This window comes from Macaca fascicularis, chromosome 15 (genome assembly GCF_037993035.2).
Source record: "Macaca fascicularis isolate 582-1 chromosome 15, T2T-MFA8v1.1".
Classification (NCBI taxonomy): Eukaryota; Metazoa; Chordata; class Mammalia; order Primates; family Cercopithecidae; genus Macaca; species Macaca fascicularis.
The window spans coordinates 46023860-46041139 of NC_088389.1; the positions used below are offsets into that span (position 1 = coordinate 46023860).

General features: G+C 42.6%; 1 protein-coding gene across 10 annotated transcripts in view; it reads left to right on the plus strand.

Annotated features, from left to right (window-relative positions):
* Positions 1-16743, plus strand: part of SUSD1 (sushi domain containing 1) — a 140420-nt gene extending 123677 nt beyond the window's left edge. For 4 of the 10 annotated variants that reach the window (XR_012424466.1, XM_005581061.4, XM_045373631.2 and 1 more), the window contains 2 exons: positions 12298-12391; positions 12765-13470. Coding sequence is in view for 8 of the 10 variants with exons in the window: in XM_045373631.2 (XP_045229566.2) it covers positions 12298-12391; positions 12765-12782 (112 nt within the window). In the remaining 2 variants the exon portion in view is untranslated. Of the gene's footprint in view, positions 1-1170; positions 1211-12297; positions 12392-12764 lie in introns of all 10 variants that reach the window. The other 6 variants (XM_005581060.5, XM_005581065.5, XM_005581064.5 and 3 more) reach the window with 3 other exon arrangements.
* The last annotated feature ends 537 nt before the right edge of the window (positions 16744-17280 follow it).

Genomic DNA, 17280 nt, shown 5'->3' on the forward strand with positions numbered 1-17280 from the left:
CTTCCATTTCTAATATCTGCACTTACGGCTATTTTAAGCTTTTCTCAGAATTTTTTTTTTTTTTTTTTTTTTTTTTTTTTTTGAGATGAAGTCTCACTCTGTTGCCCAGGCTGGAGTGCAATGGTGCGGTCTCGGCTCACTGTACCTCTGCCTCCTGGGTTCAAGTGATTCTCCTGCCTCAGCCTCCCAAGTAGCTGGGAGTACAGGTGCCCACCACCACACCTAGCTAATTTTTGTAATTTTAGTAGGAATGGAATTTTACCATGTTGGCCAGGCTGGTCTTGAACTCCTGACCTCAGGTGATCTGCCCATCTCAGCCTCCCAAAGTGCTGGGATTACAGGTGTGAGTCACTGCGCCCAGCAGCTTTTCTCAGAATTTTTAAGCTTAAATAAAAAAAAAATTAATAAAATCCAAACCAGAATGCCCAAGGCTGTCATTTGAAAGAGAATCTCCTAAAGACATTGGAAGGATCCTTCTCTAACCCTCACCATTCAGCTTCCCCTGGGGAATATTTTCAAGTCTTACACAGAGCAAGTCCCCAGCATTTGTAACAGCTTATTTATGATATAAATAAGCATATCATAATGACGGGGGGAACAGGTGTTCATTCCACTGAATCTATAGGTTTCTTCTATTATGGATGAGCTTTCATATATGTTCCTGTTGCTTTCTTCCTGGTTCATGGACACATTTTGGGTAACTGATGTTGCCAAGTGACATCTAGATAGGTGAAGTATTATATACTGGGACTTCTCATAGCTTTGCCTCTAACATGCATCACTACTTCTTGCTGAACCTTCTGAACAAGTGACCTCAGGATCCTTTTCAGCATAGTTCTCCCGGCAGTCCATGCCAGTTGCTGAGAGCTGGCCAGGGGAAGGATCCTTTTTGTCACTCCTGTTGTTGGCCTATCATGTGTACTTTCCAAGACCTACTGGAAACCTATAGAAGTGATCTGTAGGGTCACTTATGTCCATGCAACCCATGCCAGCCCCTTGAACACTTAGTGATATCACAAGATATTAGAGCTAGATTGGACTTTAAATGTCTAGTTCAAATTAAGAGATTGAAAAAGCTGAAACTCAGAGGGCTTCAGCCTCCAAACTATGTTATTTAAACTAACACTGTGTGCCACCTAGTTAAATGCATTGCTATGTTTTCCTTTATAGGTGAGAAGACACTCCTGTGCAGTTTGGGCTCAGGTGAAAGGTAAAATTATTTTCTGCCTATGAATGCTGTTCTTATTTCTTTTCTGCAGCATCAAGTTCATATTGATGGGATCTGTTTATAAAATTGTCACTGGTGACCAGAAGCCAATTCATACTACTTTAAGCAAAAAGCTTCATAGCTGAAAAAAATGGGAGGAGGGTGAGTGGATGGGAGCTTATGGAATTAGACAAAGAGCTACCCCACCAAGGCTCCAGGAACTGGGACTGGGGACTTAATGCCATGAGTGGGACTTCTCTGTCTTTCTCTTTTTTCAGTTCTCTGTTTCTAAGTGTGACTTAGCTTCATTTTCTTCTGCTATAAGACCTGTGAAAGGGAGGGATGGCAAGCTCCCCTAGCTTACCAATTTCACTGGGAAAACATAGCTTTTCAATTCAGGGAAAGATTCTTTCCTCCTAGTTTTAAGTGATTGTCCGTTGGATGAATCACTGTTAATAGGAGATGGGCTAGGATGATTGGCCTCTGTTGGGTTTTATGTCTACTCATGGCTGGTTGGAGGCAGAGCAGTGTGAACAATAGGTCCACTAGGTTTGCACTGAAAGGGAGACAAAATCCCTATCAAGAAATGGGGCATAGGAAAAGATGCCGAAAAGCCAATACAAGAGCTACAACAGTCCACTACCATTCAGCTGTGTAGCTTGTGCACATACACATATAATATTAAGAAAAACCGTAATCCCAGCACTTTGGGAGGCCGAGGCAGGCGAATCACCTGAGGTTGGAAGTTTGAGACCAGCCTGACCAACATGGAGAAACCCTGTTTCTACTAAAAATACAAAATCAGCTAGGCGTGGTGGCACATGCCTGTAATCTCAGCTGCTCGGGAGGCTGAGGCAGGAGAATCGCTTGAACCCGGGAGGCAAAGGTTGCGGTGAGCTGAGATCGCACCATTGCACTCCAGCGTGGGCAACAAGAGCAAAACTCCATCTCAACAACAACAACAAAATAAGAAAAACATCTTCCCTTAACAAAATGGAACTATCCTATGTATGATCCCTCATGGAACCCTAGTGGAAGACAACTCAAAGCTGGGTCTGTTACTGCATCCAGCTTCAAGACCAGGAATCCTGGGGATAGCATCTTCCTCTTGATCAAGTCCAGATGTGTTTCTTGTGCTCTATTGAGTAATCTATGACTAAATGGCAAATTTAACCAATCTCAAACCATAGTACATAATATGAGAGGGAAAACTGAATAGCACAATAAATACTCTCATTTAGAAAGAAGGAAAAGATAAAGCAATGTACAGTGGTCAGGGGGCCCCGTAGCAATGATCACCTCTTGCTGGACAGGACAAGCAAGCATCCCCTGCCCTGGCAGCAGAATGGGTCACTTGGGTGGTCAGTTTGGGTCTGCCTGATGGGAACTCTTGTCCATTTCCTCCAAAGCCTTTCCTTAGAGACGCAGCGGGAACATCTCTACTGAGTGCTGTACAGCTTAAACCTTCTTTGCCTTGGAAGAGTTATCCAGGCGGGGAAATTGCCTTAGGGTTTCAGCAATCACTGGTCTTTGTTTTCCAGGCTCGGGATTTCCCTGGCAGTACAGTACATTTCTTTAAAACCAACAGGCAGCCAGCCAGTGGATTTGATTCCCAGGAATTCCATTAGTTTGTAGCTAATAGCAGAAATCTTGTTGAGTTTATGACCTTGGAATCTGGACCTTTTCCCTGTGGTTTGTGGGTCCTAGCAACAGGCTGTGAAATTCTGCCCTTAGCCCACAGTATCAGTTTAACCCTTTGCCTCCTCTCCCCTGCCTCAAAGCAGCATGAAACAATCAACTGGCATGGTGAGGAAATGCCGGTATAAACTTACTTCCCTAAGGATTCCAGTGGATAGCACTTTCTAATGGGGAATTTTTTATCCTGTCAGTAGAGAATACTGTGCAGGAAATATTTGGGAGGGGCCTGGGGAATTAGGCTTCCTCCATTTGTCGCTTCTCTCCTGATCTTATTTTCATCTTTTAACCTCTGCTGAAACCAACTGCAACAAGGGTAGAGGACTTGGCTTTTCAGCAGGGTGCAAGGCGAGTTACCTGACTGTCAGCCATCTTGGATTGCTGATGACCAGGCGGTGAGGGCCTCTCTTGGCAAAGATGGGTGCTGTCCTGTTTCTGTGTGCAGATGGGCCAAGCTCCCTTTACTTGTAGGACTTTAATGAAGGCCACGAGAAACAGCCACACATTCCAACAGTCATAAGTGTTTCTTTTGCCAGTCCATCCCCTGAAGCTCTAGGATTGGGCATGGCGTTCTCACAAGGAAAAGAGATGGTTTTATCAGAATAATTAAGATGACAAAGCTTCCAGACACAGAAATAATAGCTTCCAGAGTCCACTCTATTCAGCAGCTGTTTGCTATGATTGGAAAACATTCAAACTGGGTAGAAGAAATCGCCAAAGAGCTGGCTGCAGTCATTCTGCTATGATTAAATTAACAGGGAGGATTTTGTTTTGAAAATATCTAAGTGGCTTTGGCAGTGCCCTGGTCTCCCCTCAGCTTAAGAACCAATATTGAAGGAGAGTTTGAGCCTTTGAAATTAAACCGCCGGAAATCTCTGGAAGATAATAGGAAAAACACTGTTCTGTGGAAATTCTGAAGGCAATTCTAGCACATATTTATCTATGTATAACATTTACCTGTGTTGTGCACCCATCTTGGGCAATCTACTTTTTCAAAAAAGTCTGGAGACTGCCATTTCAGAAAGTAATTTGCAGAGAACTGAGATCTAAATTAGTCCTGAAATGGTGCCAGTTCACTTGTGCCAAGCCTCAGCCCCGTTCTGGCCTTTGCCCAGTGACAAATTATGCTATTTACCTTTTGCATATTGCCCCTAGAAGAGCTTTGTAAAGATTACCAGGAAACCAGCAGTCGGTTTGATGGAAGATGCAGAGGCCTGGGCTTATTTGCCTGAGCTCCTGCTACTAATCAGCCAAGTGTCTTTGAAATGATATTTAACTTGGCCAGTTCTCAATCATCCTCTCTCTGGGATCTCTGAGATCCTTTCCAGCCACAGAGTACTATGAGTCTGTGATTTCTTGAGTCACAAAGCAAGGTCGTTTGATATATGTGAGGTGATAATAAGCTGTAATCAGGGAACATTCTCCAGTCATAAGCACGAAACCTGTGAGTTATTTGTGACTACTCCCTTTTCTCTTTCAGCCCACATTTAGCACCTTGGGCATGCCTCTCTGATTTTCATTTCTGTGTTCACTCCCTTAGCATAGGCCTTCCTATCTGTAGCGGGATGATGGGCAAATCCTCCTTCCTCATCTCCCGTCACAAGAGTTCAGAATTTCCCTCTTCATTCCAGCCTACACACCACCAGCTGACTCGTTTCTAAACTGCAGAACTAATTTTGTTTCCTCTGCTTCCATGGTCCTCCATTATTTTTCAGTTTGGCTTCCAAGTCCTCTGTTTGACACACACATACCCTTCTAATTGCATCGTTTATTCTTCTCCATTCAAACCAATGTTCCAGCTGTTTTCTGGCTATGGCCCACACTTTCTCCTCTTAATATCCTTGCTCATATAATTACTTGATGACTTCCATCTGGATTTCCCAATCACCTACCTGTGAATCTCCACTTATCCCACCTGTTCTTCAATATTAAAATCAAATGCCCTTTCCTCCCTGAAGCTTTTAAAATTTTTTCAACAGGGCATAATCTGCCCCTCTTCAGCTATTCTGCTATATTTTAGAGCAATGGGTGTGTACTTGTTTTGTCTTCTACTACTAGATCTTCTACTACTAGATTTTACACCCTTGATGGGCATTTGAAGAGCAGGAACAGAGCCTTGCATGCATTAGGTGTTCAATCAGAATGCATTGAACTGGGCTGAATGATTTCTGAGGAACCAGCAGTTAGTTTTATGGGAAATGAAGCATAGTAGGTGCAATACTTATCAAATAAGCCACAGAAGACTTACATCAAGATATAAACCTAGCGTGTATGTATACATATGTATTTGCTATATATGTACATATATGTGTGTGGGTGTGTGTAAATATATGTACATATATACATGCACACAATCATTTTAAACCTTCATAGTTGCGATGGGAAGAATTCTAATATGGTTCCCAAATTCCTGGTCTCTGGTATCCATCTACCTTCTCTCAGTTACTCATTCAAAGACTGTTCTAGGTATTGCTGGGAAGGGATTTTGGAGATATATTTAAACTCCCAAATAGGGAGATTATCCAGATAGGCCTGACCTAATCACAGGAGCCCTTTAAATCTGGATCTAGAGGTCAGAGATAGGGGAAGTTGGAGCTTCAAAGAATGAGATGGATTTGACATAGGGAAATTCTCCTGCCAGCTTGAAGATGGAGGGGTCCACTTGGCAAGGAGTGTAGCTTAACAGAAGGAGCTGAGCAAGGCCTGGCTGCAGCTGGTAAGAAAACGGGGACCCTAGTCCTACAACTGCAAGTGTCTTAGTCTGTTTTGTGTTGCTATAACAGAATACTGGAGGCTGGGTAACTTATTAAGAAAAGAGGTTTATTTAGCTCATGAATCTGTAGGCTGGGAAGTTCAAGAGCATAGTGCTGCATCTGGCTTGCTTCTGGTGAGGGCTGCATGCTCATCAGAACAATGGCAGAGAAGTGGAAAAGCCAGCAGGTATATACAAAGAGATCACATGATGACACAGGAAGCAAGAAAGAGTCTAGGAAGTTGACTCTATTTTTTTTTTTAATTGAGATGGAGTCTTGCTCTGTTGCCCAGGCTGGAGTGCAGTGGCGCAATCTCAGCTCACTGCAAGCTCCACTTCCCAGGTTCATGCCATTCTCCTGCCTCAGCCTCCCGAGTAGCTGGGACTACAGGCGCCCACCACCATGCCCGGCTAATTTTTTGTATTTTTAGTAGAGATGGGGTTTTACCGTGTTAGCCAGGATGGTCTTGATCTCCCGACCTCGTGATCTGCCTGCCTCAGCCTCCCAAAGTGCTGGGATTATAGGCATGAGCCACCGTGCCTGGCCGACTCAATTTTATAACAACCAGCTGCCTGGTAATACAGTCCCTCCAGAGCAAGAACTCACTCACCTCTGAGAGAGGGCATTAGTCTATTCATGAGGGCTCCAATCCCATGACCTAAACAGCTTCCACTAGGCCCCACCTCTTGACACCACCACATTGAGGATTAAATTTCAAGTGAGTTTCAAAGGATATAAACTCAAACCATAGCAACAAGGAACTGAATTTAGCAAATAACGTGAATGAACTTGGAAGCAGATTCTTCTCCAGAGCCTTCAGAAGGAAGTGCAGTCCACCTGAGACCTTGATTCTAGCCTCATAAGGTCCTAATATGGTTTGGTTCTATGTCCCCACCCAAATCTCATGTCGAACTGTAATCCCCATGTATTGAAAGAGGGGCCTAGTGGGAGATGACTGAACCATGGGGATGGATTACCCGCTTGCTCTTCTCATGGTAGAGTTCTCATGAGATGTGGTTGTTTGAATGTGTGTAGCACTTCCCCCTTCACTCTCTCTCTCTCCTGCTCTGGCCATGTGAAGACTGTGCCTGCTTCCCCTTCACCTTCTGCCATGATTGTACATTTCTTGAGGCCTCCCTAGTCTTGCCTCCTGTACACCCTGTGGAACTGTGAGTCAATTAAACCTCTTTTCTTTTAAATTACCCAGTCTCAGGTAGTTCTTTATAGCAGTGTGAGAAGAGACTGATACAGGCCCTGAGCAGAGAACCAGCCACGATGTGCTTGAACTTACCGCCCACAGAATTCTGAGCTGATAAATGGGTTAAAGCTACCTAAGTTTATGGTCATTTGTTAAGCTGCAATAAAAATGGAATATAACAGTGTTGCTAATTTATCAAGCATTATTGATCTCTAAATTAGTTTTCCACTTTGATTTCCTTTGCCATCTTTTGCTCTGAATGGAATTCAAGTGAGAAGACCCTAGAATAGCAAAGATAAATTTAACACGGTAAATAGAAGTCACTGTGCTAATTATTATTATTATTATTATTGTTATTTACCATTTGGAGAACAGAATTGGTGCTTTCAGGAAGTGAACATGCCCTTGTATATTCATGAAAAAATGTTCACACCCATGAGGAGTCCTCAAGCTGTCACAAAGTCTGAGAGTAGAAATAGGACCTTTCTAACTTCCTCTTCAGCATGTGATATTTCTGTCAGGGAGGGGGTTAAAGATAAGTCCGGAAAGGCTCCATCCCTCCTCCTGAGCGCTAGCTCTCTTGAGGAAGCCACCATAAAGAGAATGGTGAAGTTTAGTCCTAATGGGTTTACTTTCTCCAAGATTGAGTAACTGATCTGCCATATAACACATGATTCATTCACTTGGGTTTGTAAAAATATATTCTACAAGTGATTCAGAAGAAAAATAAACATGGTTCTCTGGCATGAGACCATGGAAAGGTAGGGTAACCAAGGGATGGTGAGGCTATAAGAAATACAATTCAAATTTGCCAGTTGTAAATTTTCTTAGTAAGGAATTAATGAGGAAATCTCTAAAGAAGCTTGTGTGGCAACACTTGTGAGCACTCTTGATTAGATTGACTCAGATTTTCAGAGTATATATGCAAAGTAGACAAAAAGACATATAACCAGGAACTGGTCTACCACCAAGAATCATTCCTGGAGCCAAATCCAAATTGTGCTATGCAGAAGAAATAAAGATTGTTTTCCAATACTGTGTCTAGAGTAAGGAATAGTTGCACCCAGGTGGATCCTGCTGGTGGATGGTCAAGAGAAAGTCAGCTTCCTTAACTCCTCCTTAGCTTCTGTCCTCTTGATTTGTGAGGGGATGGTTAGAGGAAAGAAAAGAGCTCACTACCCTACATAGGTTCAAGTCTTCCAACACGGATGAAGCATATTCTGGCAGGTTCATACAATTTTCACATGAGATGGATAAGCCATTGCAAATGATCTTTGATAAATCTTGAAGAAAATGGAGAGATGTAAGAGGACTAGAGATGAGCAAAGAACAAGGAATTTTGTACAAAGGAAGAGCCACCAGAAGTGTAGATGATGGTAACTTGAAGTCAAGGCAAGGCAAGGTCTTCAAGTGATGGCTTGTGTATCCCTGGTAGAAAAAACAGCAGTTCCCAGGAGTCAGGAGCTTTAAGAGCAGATTAGGTCAGATTGCTTTCCATTTCTTCTTGCACAGAGTCAGTAATTGGTCAGGGAAATATGGCATGCGTAATGTATTTTGGCTTCAACAAACAATAATGTCCTTGTGGACAACGTGGGAACATGAGGGCTGTATGTGGGCTTAGAAATAAGCTGAATCACTATGCACAGTTGATATCAACCATTAACAATTATTAATGAGATGAAATCAAACCCAAGAATATGCATGATATGGATCTCTGTCCACAGTCATCATCAGTTCGACATATTCATCAATCAGTGATTAAAATATATAGAGGGTAAAAGTGTAGAGGAAAAAATACACAGAAAAAAATTGGTGATGGATGTTGGAAGGAATACTGGGTAGATTGGATGAAATACCAGTGAAGGAAAGTACCAGCTCCCCCGTCCATCTCCAGAATTGTATTTTCTCTTAAAAACAAAACAAAACAAATCTAGTTAATTAGTCCACCAAGATGGCGTTTTAAAAAATGTTTCTGAGTGATGCACAAAGATGGCATCTTAATGCCTTAATTTGCATTTTTATTACTTGTAAGAGAGCATTTGATCAAAGTTTTATTGATCATCTGTAATCATGTTTTACATGTGATTTACCTTTTCATAGAATTTGTTCATTTTGCCATTGAGGTATGTCTTTATTAATCTGTAACACTCTCTATATGTTAACTTCTTGCCCATTATTCTAGATATTTTACCCAGTTTGCCATTTGCCTTCTAATCTTGCTTCTGGTAGTTTTTGGTATAAGAAGTGCATGCTTTTCAAAATGGTTAAATCTCTCATTCTGTTAATGTTTCTGTGTTAACAAATAGGCTTAGAAATCTCTTACCCCCTTTAATATTAGGTAAATATTCACTAACATTTCCTAATCCTTTTAGGTTTCAATTTAAGTCTGTAATCCATCTGGATTTTATTTTGGTATATGGTATAAGCTCTAGTGATCAAAATTATTTGATTCTAAATGGTTAGCCAATTTTCTCAGCACTGGTTATGAATAATTTATCATTTCCCCAATGATCTGAAACAGTATCAAAACAACAAAAACAACAATAATTAACAATTGCTAACATTTGCTTATTGCTTATTCTGTGCCAGGCACTGTTTCAACCTGTACTAACTCACTGATTTCTCGCACTACCTAGAGGTGGGTAGTATTGCTATCATTCCCATATTATTACAGCATCCCTCAGTGTGGGGACTGAGGCACAGAATGGATGAATAACTTGCACAAAGTCACACAGGCAGTGGTGGTGTTCAGATAAAGACTTGGACATCTGACTCCAGTATTCAGTCTTTGAAAGCATTTGATATACTTGGATTTGGTTCTAGGCTATTTTGTTCCAATGTATTCATTCCTATTCTAATACTGCACTGTTTCACTATCTTGCAATTCAAGTCACTCTCCTAACATTTTTTTCTTTACTAATTCTTCATTTAATCACTGTTTCTCCTTCCATTTTATAATCTAGCTTCTTGGCTAGGCATGGTGGCTCATGCCTATAATTCTAGCACTTTGGGAGGCCAAGGCGGGCAGATCACCTGAGGTCAAGAGTTCGAGACCAGCCTGGCCAACATGATGAAGCCGTGTCTCTAATAAAATATAAAACTAGCCAGGCATGGTGGAGTACGCCTTGTAGTCCCAGCTACTAGGGAGACTGGGGCAGGAGAATCACTTGAATCTGGGAGGTGGAGGTTGCAGTGAGCCAAGATCACGCCACTGCTCTCCAGTCTGGGTGACAGAGCAAGACTCTGTCTCAAAAAAATAATAATAAATAAAAATCAAATAAAACAAAATAAGTAATCTAGCTTCTTAAAGTGTCAAGGCCATTTTTCTTCTAAAGACTAAAAGCAACCAAATAGTATAAGCCATGTTTTCCAGAAAGGCTCTTGGCAGCACTTTTTGATAATTAGTAACCGCCCAATGAGTTTTTCTTGCCTGCTGCCTAGACAGAGCTGATTTATCAAGACAGAGAAATTGCAATAAAGAGTTTAATTCCCACACAGCTGGCTGTATGGGAGACTGGAGTTTTATTATTCCTCAAGTCAGTCTCCCTGAAAATTCGGGGATGGGGTTTTTAAGGGTAACTTAGTGGGTAGGGGGTAGGGAGTAAGGGGTCAGTGAGTCAGAAGTGCTGACTGGTTGGGTTGAAGATGAAATCATAGAGAGTCAAAGCTGTCCTCTTGCACTGAGTCAGTTTCTGGGTGGCAGCCTAAGATCAGATGAGCCAGTTTATGGATCTGGGTGATGCCAGCTGATCCCTGGAGTCCGGGGTCTGGAAAATATCTCAAGCATTGATCTTAGGTCTTATAATAGTGATGTTAGCCCTAGGAGCAATTTGAGAGGTTCAGAATCTTGCAACTTCCAGCTGTAGGACTCCTAAACCATAATTTCTAATATCATGGCTAATTTGTTAGTCTTGCAAAGGCAGTCTAGTCCCCAGATAGGATGGGGATTTGTTTGGGGAAAGGGCTGTTATTGTCTTTGTTTCAAAGTTAAACTATAAACTGAGTTCCTCCCAAAGTTAGTTCAGCCTATGCCCAGGAATGAATAAGGACAACTCGGAGGTTAGAAGCAAGATGGAGTCAGTTAGGTCAGATCTCTTTCACTGTTATAATTTTCTCAGTTATAATTTTTGCAAAGGTGGTTTCAAGTTCTGCAGGGCTGTTTAACACAAGGTGTATTCTCTGGCTGGTCTTACTAGTGCCGGGTACTGTACACAGTTTCCAATAGAAATGCACTCCTCGGCCGGGCGCGGTGGCTCAAGCCTGTAATCCCAGCACTTTGGGAGGCCGAGACGGGCGGATCACGAGGTCGGGAGATCGAGACCATCCTGGCTAACACGGTGAAACCCCGTCTCTACTAAAAAAATACAAAAAACTAGCCGGGCGAGGTGGCGGGCGCCTGTAGTCCCAGCTACTCGGGAGGCTGAGGCAGGAGAATGGCGGGAACCCAGGAGGCGGAGCTTGCAGTGAGCTGAGATCCCGCCACTGCACTCCAGCCTGGGAGACAGAGCGAGACTCCGTCTCAAAAAAAAAAAAAAAAAAGAAATGCACTCCTCTTAACCTGGCTATAAAGACCTAAGTCGTACTTAACCACTCCCACCTTGGTTTCTTAAGGGAATAATAATAGTACCCAATGTAAAGGCTGGTTAGAAGACTAAATGAGTTAATACGTGTGAGGTGCTTAGAACACTGTCTGGCACATAGTAAGTGCTAAATAAGTGTTTGCAAATTAAAATGAAATTTTTGCTCTAATCTAGAACATGATTCTCTAAGTCAGTCACTTGGTCCAAATGTGCAACTCAACTGTGAGTGTTTTTTTAGTTTATAATTGGAGATCTCCCTGGAGTTGGCATGTGATGATCCCCAAATAGAAAGTATGTCTTTCAAAGTACTTTTACATCAATTTTCTTATTTTATCCTCTCAGTAAACCTGCTGAGCAGAGCAGGGAGGTATGATCCTTGTTGAGGTGTAGAGAAAATGACACGTGACTCAACAAAGGATATTCCTTTGCTATATCTGACCATCAGGGCTATCACTTTTGGAACCCAAATTCAAATAATATCATAATGACTTGCCCCTCCATGCAAAAGAAAACGGCCCATAAAAATCTATCACGTGTAATTGACTTGCGAAAGGACCAACAAAAAATGTAACATGTTGCATAGTATTCGTATGCTCAACAAGATCAGCTTTTTCTTCCTTGTAACTTTAACATGGTCTGGCTTCACACTTCCTTTTCAGAAATACCCCGTAACTGTAATTTCCTGAGGCTGCATACCCACAGGGCCAACTCAGGGGACACACAGGCACGCTGGGCATTCTTGGGATTCTTTGTTAAATGGGGGCAAGCTCTGGGTTAAAATGGATTGAGCACAGTGGGGTGTGTGCCTCCTGGGAGGCGGTGATGCCCTGCACTCTGGGCTAAGCATGTGGTTTTGTCCCACAGATTCGTCACTCACACTGCTGCAGATGGCGGGTGTTGGACTGGGCTCCATGGCTGTTGTGATCATTCTTACATTCCTCTCCTTCTCAGCGGTGTGGTATGTGAGGCTGTCATTTCTGAAAAATGAGTGGAATGGAGGGGAGGATGGGTCAGAGTCATGAAGAACAGCTGGAGATGAGGAGAGTCAAAGGGAGTGTGGGTGGAGGTTGTCCTTGGCTCAGCAGAGCACACTCAGTGGTGAAAAGCATGACTAACCCTGTACCTCCAGGTAGCATGGGGGATGCTTTCCCAGGAAAAGAGCAGGACCAGTGATGGCTGCCCTAGCCACACACAGAGTGGTGGCTGAGCTTCCATGCTGCTCCCCCTCGCCTCCTCTCATGGGTGTGCGTGTGAACTGTGCATAGAGACACACAGTGGAAAACCAAAGTGTGTTCATATTTGTCTCTTTTCTTTTCCTCCTTCATGTCTAGATGGCAGATGGACACTGAGTGGGGAGGATGCACTGCTGCTGGGGCAGGTGTTCTGGCAGCTTCTCAGGTGCCCACACAGAGGCTCAGTGTGACTTCCGTCCAGGGAGCATGTGGGCCTGCAACTTTCTCCATTCCCAGCTGGGCCCCCTTCCTGGATTCAAGATGGCAGCTATCCCTGTGAAGTCCCCCAAAAGGAGAAAACTCAGGAATTCTGAGTCTTCCCTGCTACAGGACCAGTTCTGTGCGATGAACTTGAGACTCCTGATGTACAGTGTGATATTGACCAAAGGCTACAGATCTGTGAATCTCGGCTGGGACTTCCTCTGAGTGATGCCTGAGGGTCAGCTCCTCCAGACATTGACTGCAAGAGAATCTCTGCAACCTCCTATATAAGCATCTCTGTTAATTCATTCCGAATCCATTTTTTACAATATGCAGTGAGATAGGCTTAAGTTTGGGCTAGAGTTTGACTTTATGAAGGAGGTCATTGAAATAGAGAACAATGATGTAGGCAAACGTTTCAAGCACTTTAGAAACAGTACTTTTCCTACAATTAGTTGATATACTAATGAGAAACTATACTAGCCTGGCCATGCCAATAAGTTTCTTGCTGTGTCTGTTAGGCAGCATTGCTCTGATGCAATTCTTATTGTCCTATATATTCCAAAGTAATGTCTACATTCCAGTAAAAATATCCTGTAATTAAGATTGTTCTTCCCTTGGTTAATTTTTTGTTACTAAGCATCTTCTAAAAATACTCTTTGCTCCCTGTTAGAAACTGAGATTTGGCCTACTCTGAATACGCTGAGTCGACAGATGGAGTCTATTTGATTTTACTTTTAAATCCTGAATTGACATTCTTTCCTTTTTTTTTTTTTTTGAGATGGGCTCTCACTCTGTGGCCCAGGCTGGAGTGAAGTGGCGCGATCTCGGCTTACTGCAACCTCTGCCTCTCGGGTTCAAGCTATTCTCCTGCCTCAGCCTCCCAAGTAGCTGGGATTAAAGGGCCCCCTCCACCATGCCTAGCTAATTTTTGTATTTTTAGTAGAGACAGAGTTTCACCATGTTGGCCAGGGTGGTTTCAAACTCCCGATCTCAGTTGATTCACCCACCTTGGCCTCCCAAAGTGCTGAGATTACAGGTGTGAGTCACACGCCCAGCCCTAACAAACAACTTAACTCCAAGACTCAGTAAGAAACGAATGGGGAAGGAAAGACAGAGGTTTCCGGCATCGCTCCTTCTCCCTTGCTTGCTAGGCCTAGAGAAGAAAAACCACGGAGGAGGGGAGAGGGACACGGTGATACTGCACAGCCTCAAGACACAGTTCTTAGCAAAAGGGGACACCCTTTTGCAGTGGGCTGGTGTGTTCACCGGCTTGCTGGGTGTCAGTGAGGGAGGTCTCTGAGTGCCTTGGGCTTATGGGCAGATGAAGAGACAAGAGGAACAAGTAGAAATTGCCCATGTAGCTGCTCCACCCTAGGGAGTCCAGAGTGTATCTACTCTACTGGGGAGAATTAGAGAGAGGGGAGTAATATCCTGACACTCGGGTGTTCAATTCCAGCTGTCAGCCCTGGCCCCTGCCAGTATTAGGAATGATTCTCCTGTCCTCTGGGGTACTGCCCTCCGACGACAACTTAGGATCAACATTTAAAAAACCCTTTCTGCTCTCACCTTAGGTAAATTATAGACCAGAACAGGTCTATAATGGGGACAGGTCCCCACCCTAACCCCCAGAGACCGTTTCTCTCAATAGATGAATAACAAATAGCTCTCAAGTTTTAATTTTTATGTGCAATAATGCAAACATACTGTTTTTATAGCTCCTGAATAAATTGGGTGTCAATACAAATTATTGTGGTTAGTGTAGGGCAGAGCCTCTGATGAGTAAGGATCTTTCCTCAAAGCCCATCTTTGTCCAAAGACAGAATCTGAGCCTTCCCTTGACTTATTTTATTTTTTGCCAGTTTTGTAAATGCTGTATTCTTCCATACCACCCCCTTCCCTAATTTCCAGCTCCAGAATTAACTGCCAAAGATACAGTTGTCCGCATGGAATGTAGCATAATTGTCATAGAAAGGAAGAAACCCCCTTGCTTAGTATTAAAAGTTTCTGGTTAAAATAACTGACCAAATATTAAGTAAAACATCATCTTCTGGGTACAATGCAGAAAAGTAAAAGCAGTTCATATAAGATTACTAAACTTTGGGAGACTTTCAAGACCAGCCCTGGCAACATAGCGAGACCCCATCTCTGCAAAAAAAGTTTTAAAAATTAGCCGGGCATGGTGGTGTGCACCTGTAATCCCAGCTACTCAGAAGGCCGAGGCAGGAGGATCGCATGAGCCCAGGGGTTTGAGGTTGCAGTGAGCCATGGTCACACCACTGCACTCCAGCCTGCGTGATAGAGTGAGATCCAAAAATATTTACTAAAATAGCAAAAATGTGGACTTTGGGATTTCCTCTAACTGCTGCAAATTATAACACAGAATTTCTCAGTGTTGATACTTCAATTGTGGGACCAAGTCTTCTGGCTGCCCTAGTTCTCTTTTCTGGCATTTGAAAGCCCTTGAGCTAGCTATGGAACTAATCTTTGGACAGCCTTTTTGGTTCCCAGGAATGTCGGGCCTTTGAATTTCCAAACTACATATATATATATACAGTATGTGTGTATGTATACCTGTCTTTTCACTGTAAGGCACCTGCCCCCATCCCTTCTAGAAGGAGCCACAAACAACTGAGCAAATGGATGGAGGTTGATTAAGGGGAAGAGAAAATAGTCTGTTCTCTGACTCAAGACCTGAAGTTGCAGTGGGGCACGTAAGGTAAGACCAGAGCGGAAGTGATTATCTTGAAATTCCACTTTAGCTTGGAATAAAGTTAATATTTAAAGTGATTTTAAAGGAAATAAAAAAGAACCTTCAGTGCTTCCTTTTCATTGCTAATCTCACATTCTGATTTTCTAAACCTTCTGTTTTCCCATTCTGTTCTTCTAAGAGGAACTCAATGGTCTCACAGAAGTCAATCAAATAGCGTTGTAAGAACGTTTTACCTACCACATCCTTTGTTGGTTAGACTGAACCAACAAAGCAGTGCCTGCTTCTGGGGAGGGAGGGTATGGCCTTTTCTGTGCCCCAGTTTGTGGGAGGGTGAGCCAATGAAGCAAGCCAATTTAAAAGGCAATGTGTGCTCTTGTTTCAGAGAGAGTGAATCCTTTCGGTGGCGGGGGTGGAGTGTGTGTGTGGCGGGTGGGGGATGGGGCATGCACATCTAGATCCACACTTTTTGGGCTCAACTCAGGGTTACCAAAATAGAGTCAAACTCAACTCAGGATTACCCAAATGGAGTCAAATTGTGTGTGTGGTTTTGTAACATGATTCTTTCACTCATCGACATTTCCTGGCCACATTTTTCATGTCACTCATGACTGCATTATAAGTTTGTACCATACTTCATTTAACTAATATGCCGTTGTGCATTTAGAATATTTTCAGATGTTTATTGTCCTTATAAAAGTCTGTATGAAAGTATGCAACTATCACTTAGGCCACATTCCTGGAAGTAAACGGAATGGAAACTATGTACGTTTTACAGTGCAGATTGCTGGAAGAGTTTTACACAAAAATTTATACAAAAATTTATACTCTCACCAGCAGAAAGCCTCAATGCCACTGAGTGCTGTTGTAATGTTAATCTTGATTAATCTGGTATGTGAAGAAGGATGTTTCAATCTTTTGCCTGCATCTCTCTGATTATTTTTGCTTGTTGATTGGCCAATTGTAATTCTGTCTTTGTGAGTTGTCTTTTTCTCAGTACTCGGTCTATTTGTCTTTGATTGATTTGAAAAAGCTCTTTATATTGTAGTAATTTTAATTCCTGTCATGTATTTTGTAAACAATTTTTCTAGTTTATAATTTCTAAAAATGATGACTTTTTTTTTTTAACCTTGTTTGTATTATATTTTGCCACACAAAAATTTTAAATTTGTGTAGTCAAATTTATCAGTCTTTTCCCTTATGTTGGACCTTCTAATCTCAAGGCACTAAATATAATCTAGCATTTTTAAAAAACATTAAAAAATTTTAGTCCATCTAAAATTTATTTTAGGGGCCGGGCGCGGTGGCTCAAGCCTGTAATCCCAGCACTTTGGGAGGCCGAGATGGGCGGATCACGAGGTCAGGAGATCGAGAGACAATCCCGGCTAACACGGTGAAACCCCGTCTCTACTAAAAAATACAAAAAAATAGCCGGGCGAGGTGGCGGGCGCCTGTAGTCCCAGCTACTCGGGAGGCTGAGGCAGGAGAATGGCGTAAACCCGGGAGGCGGAGCTTGCAGTGAGCTGAGATCCGGCCACTGCACTCCAGCCTGGGTGACAGAGCAAGACTCCGTCTCAAAAAAAAAAAATAAAAAAAATAAAAAAATAAAATAAAATAAAATAAAATTTATTTTAGGATAGGGAGTGAGGCTGGGGAAGGTATCTTTTTAAATAAAAATTGTTGCTAAATGGTTGGCTAGTTGTC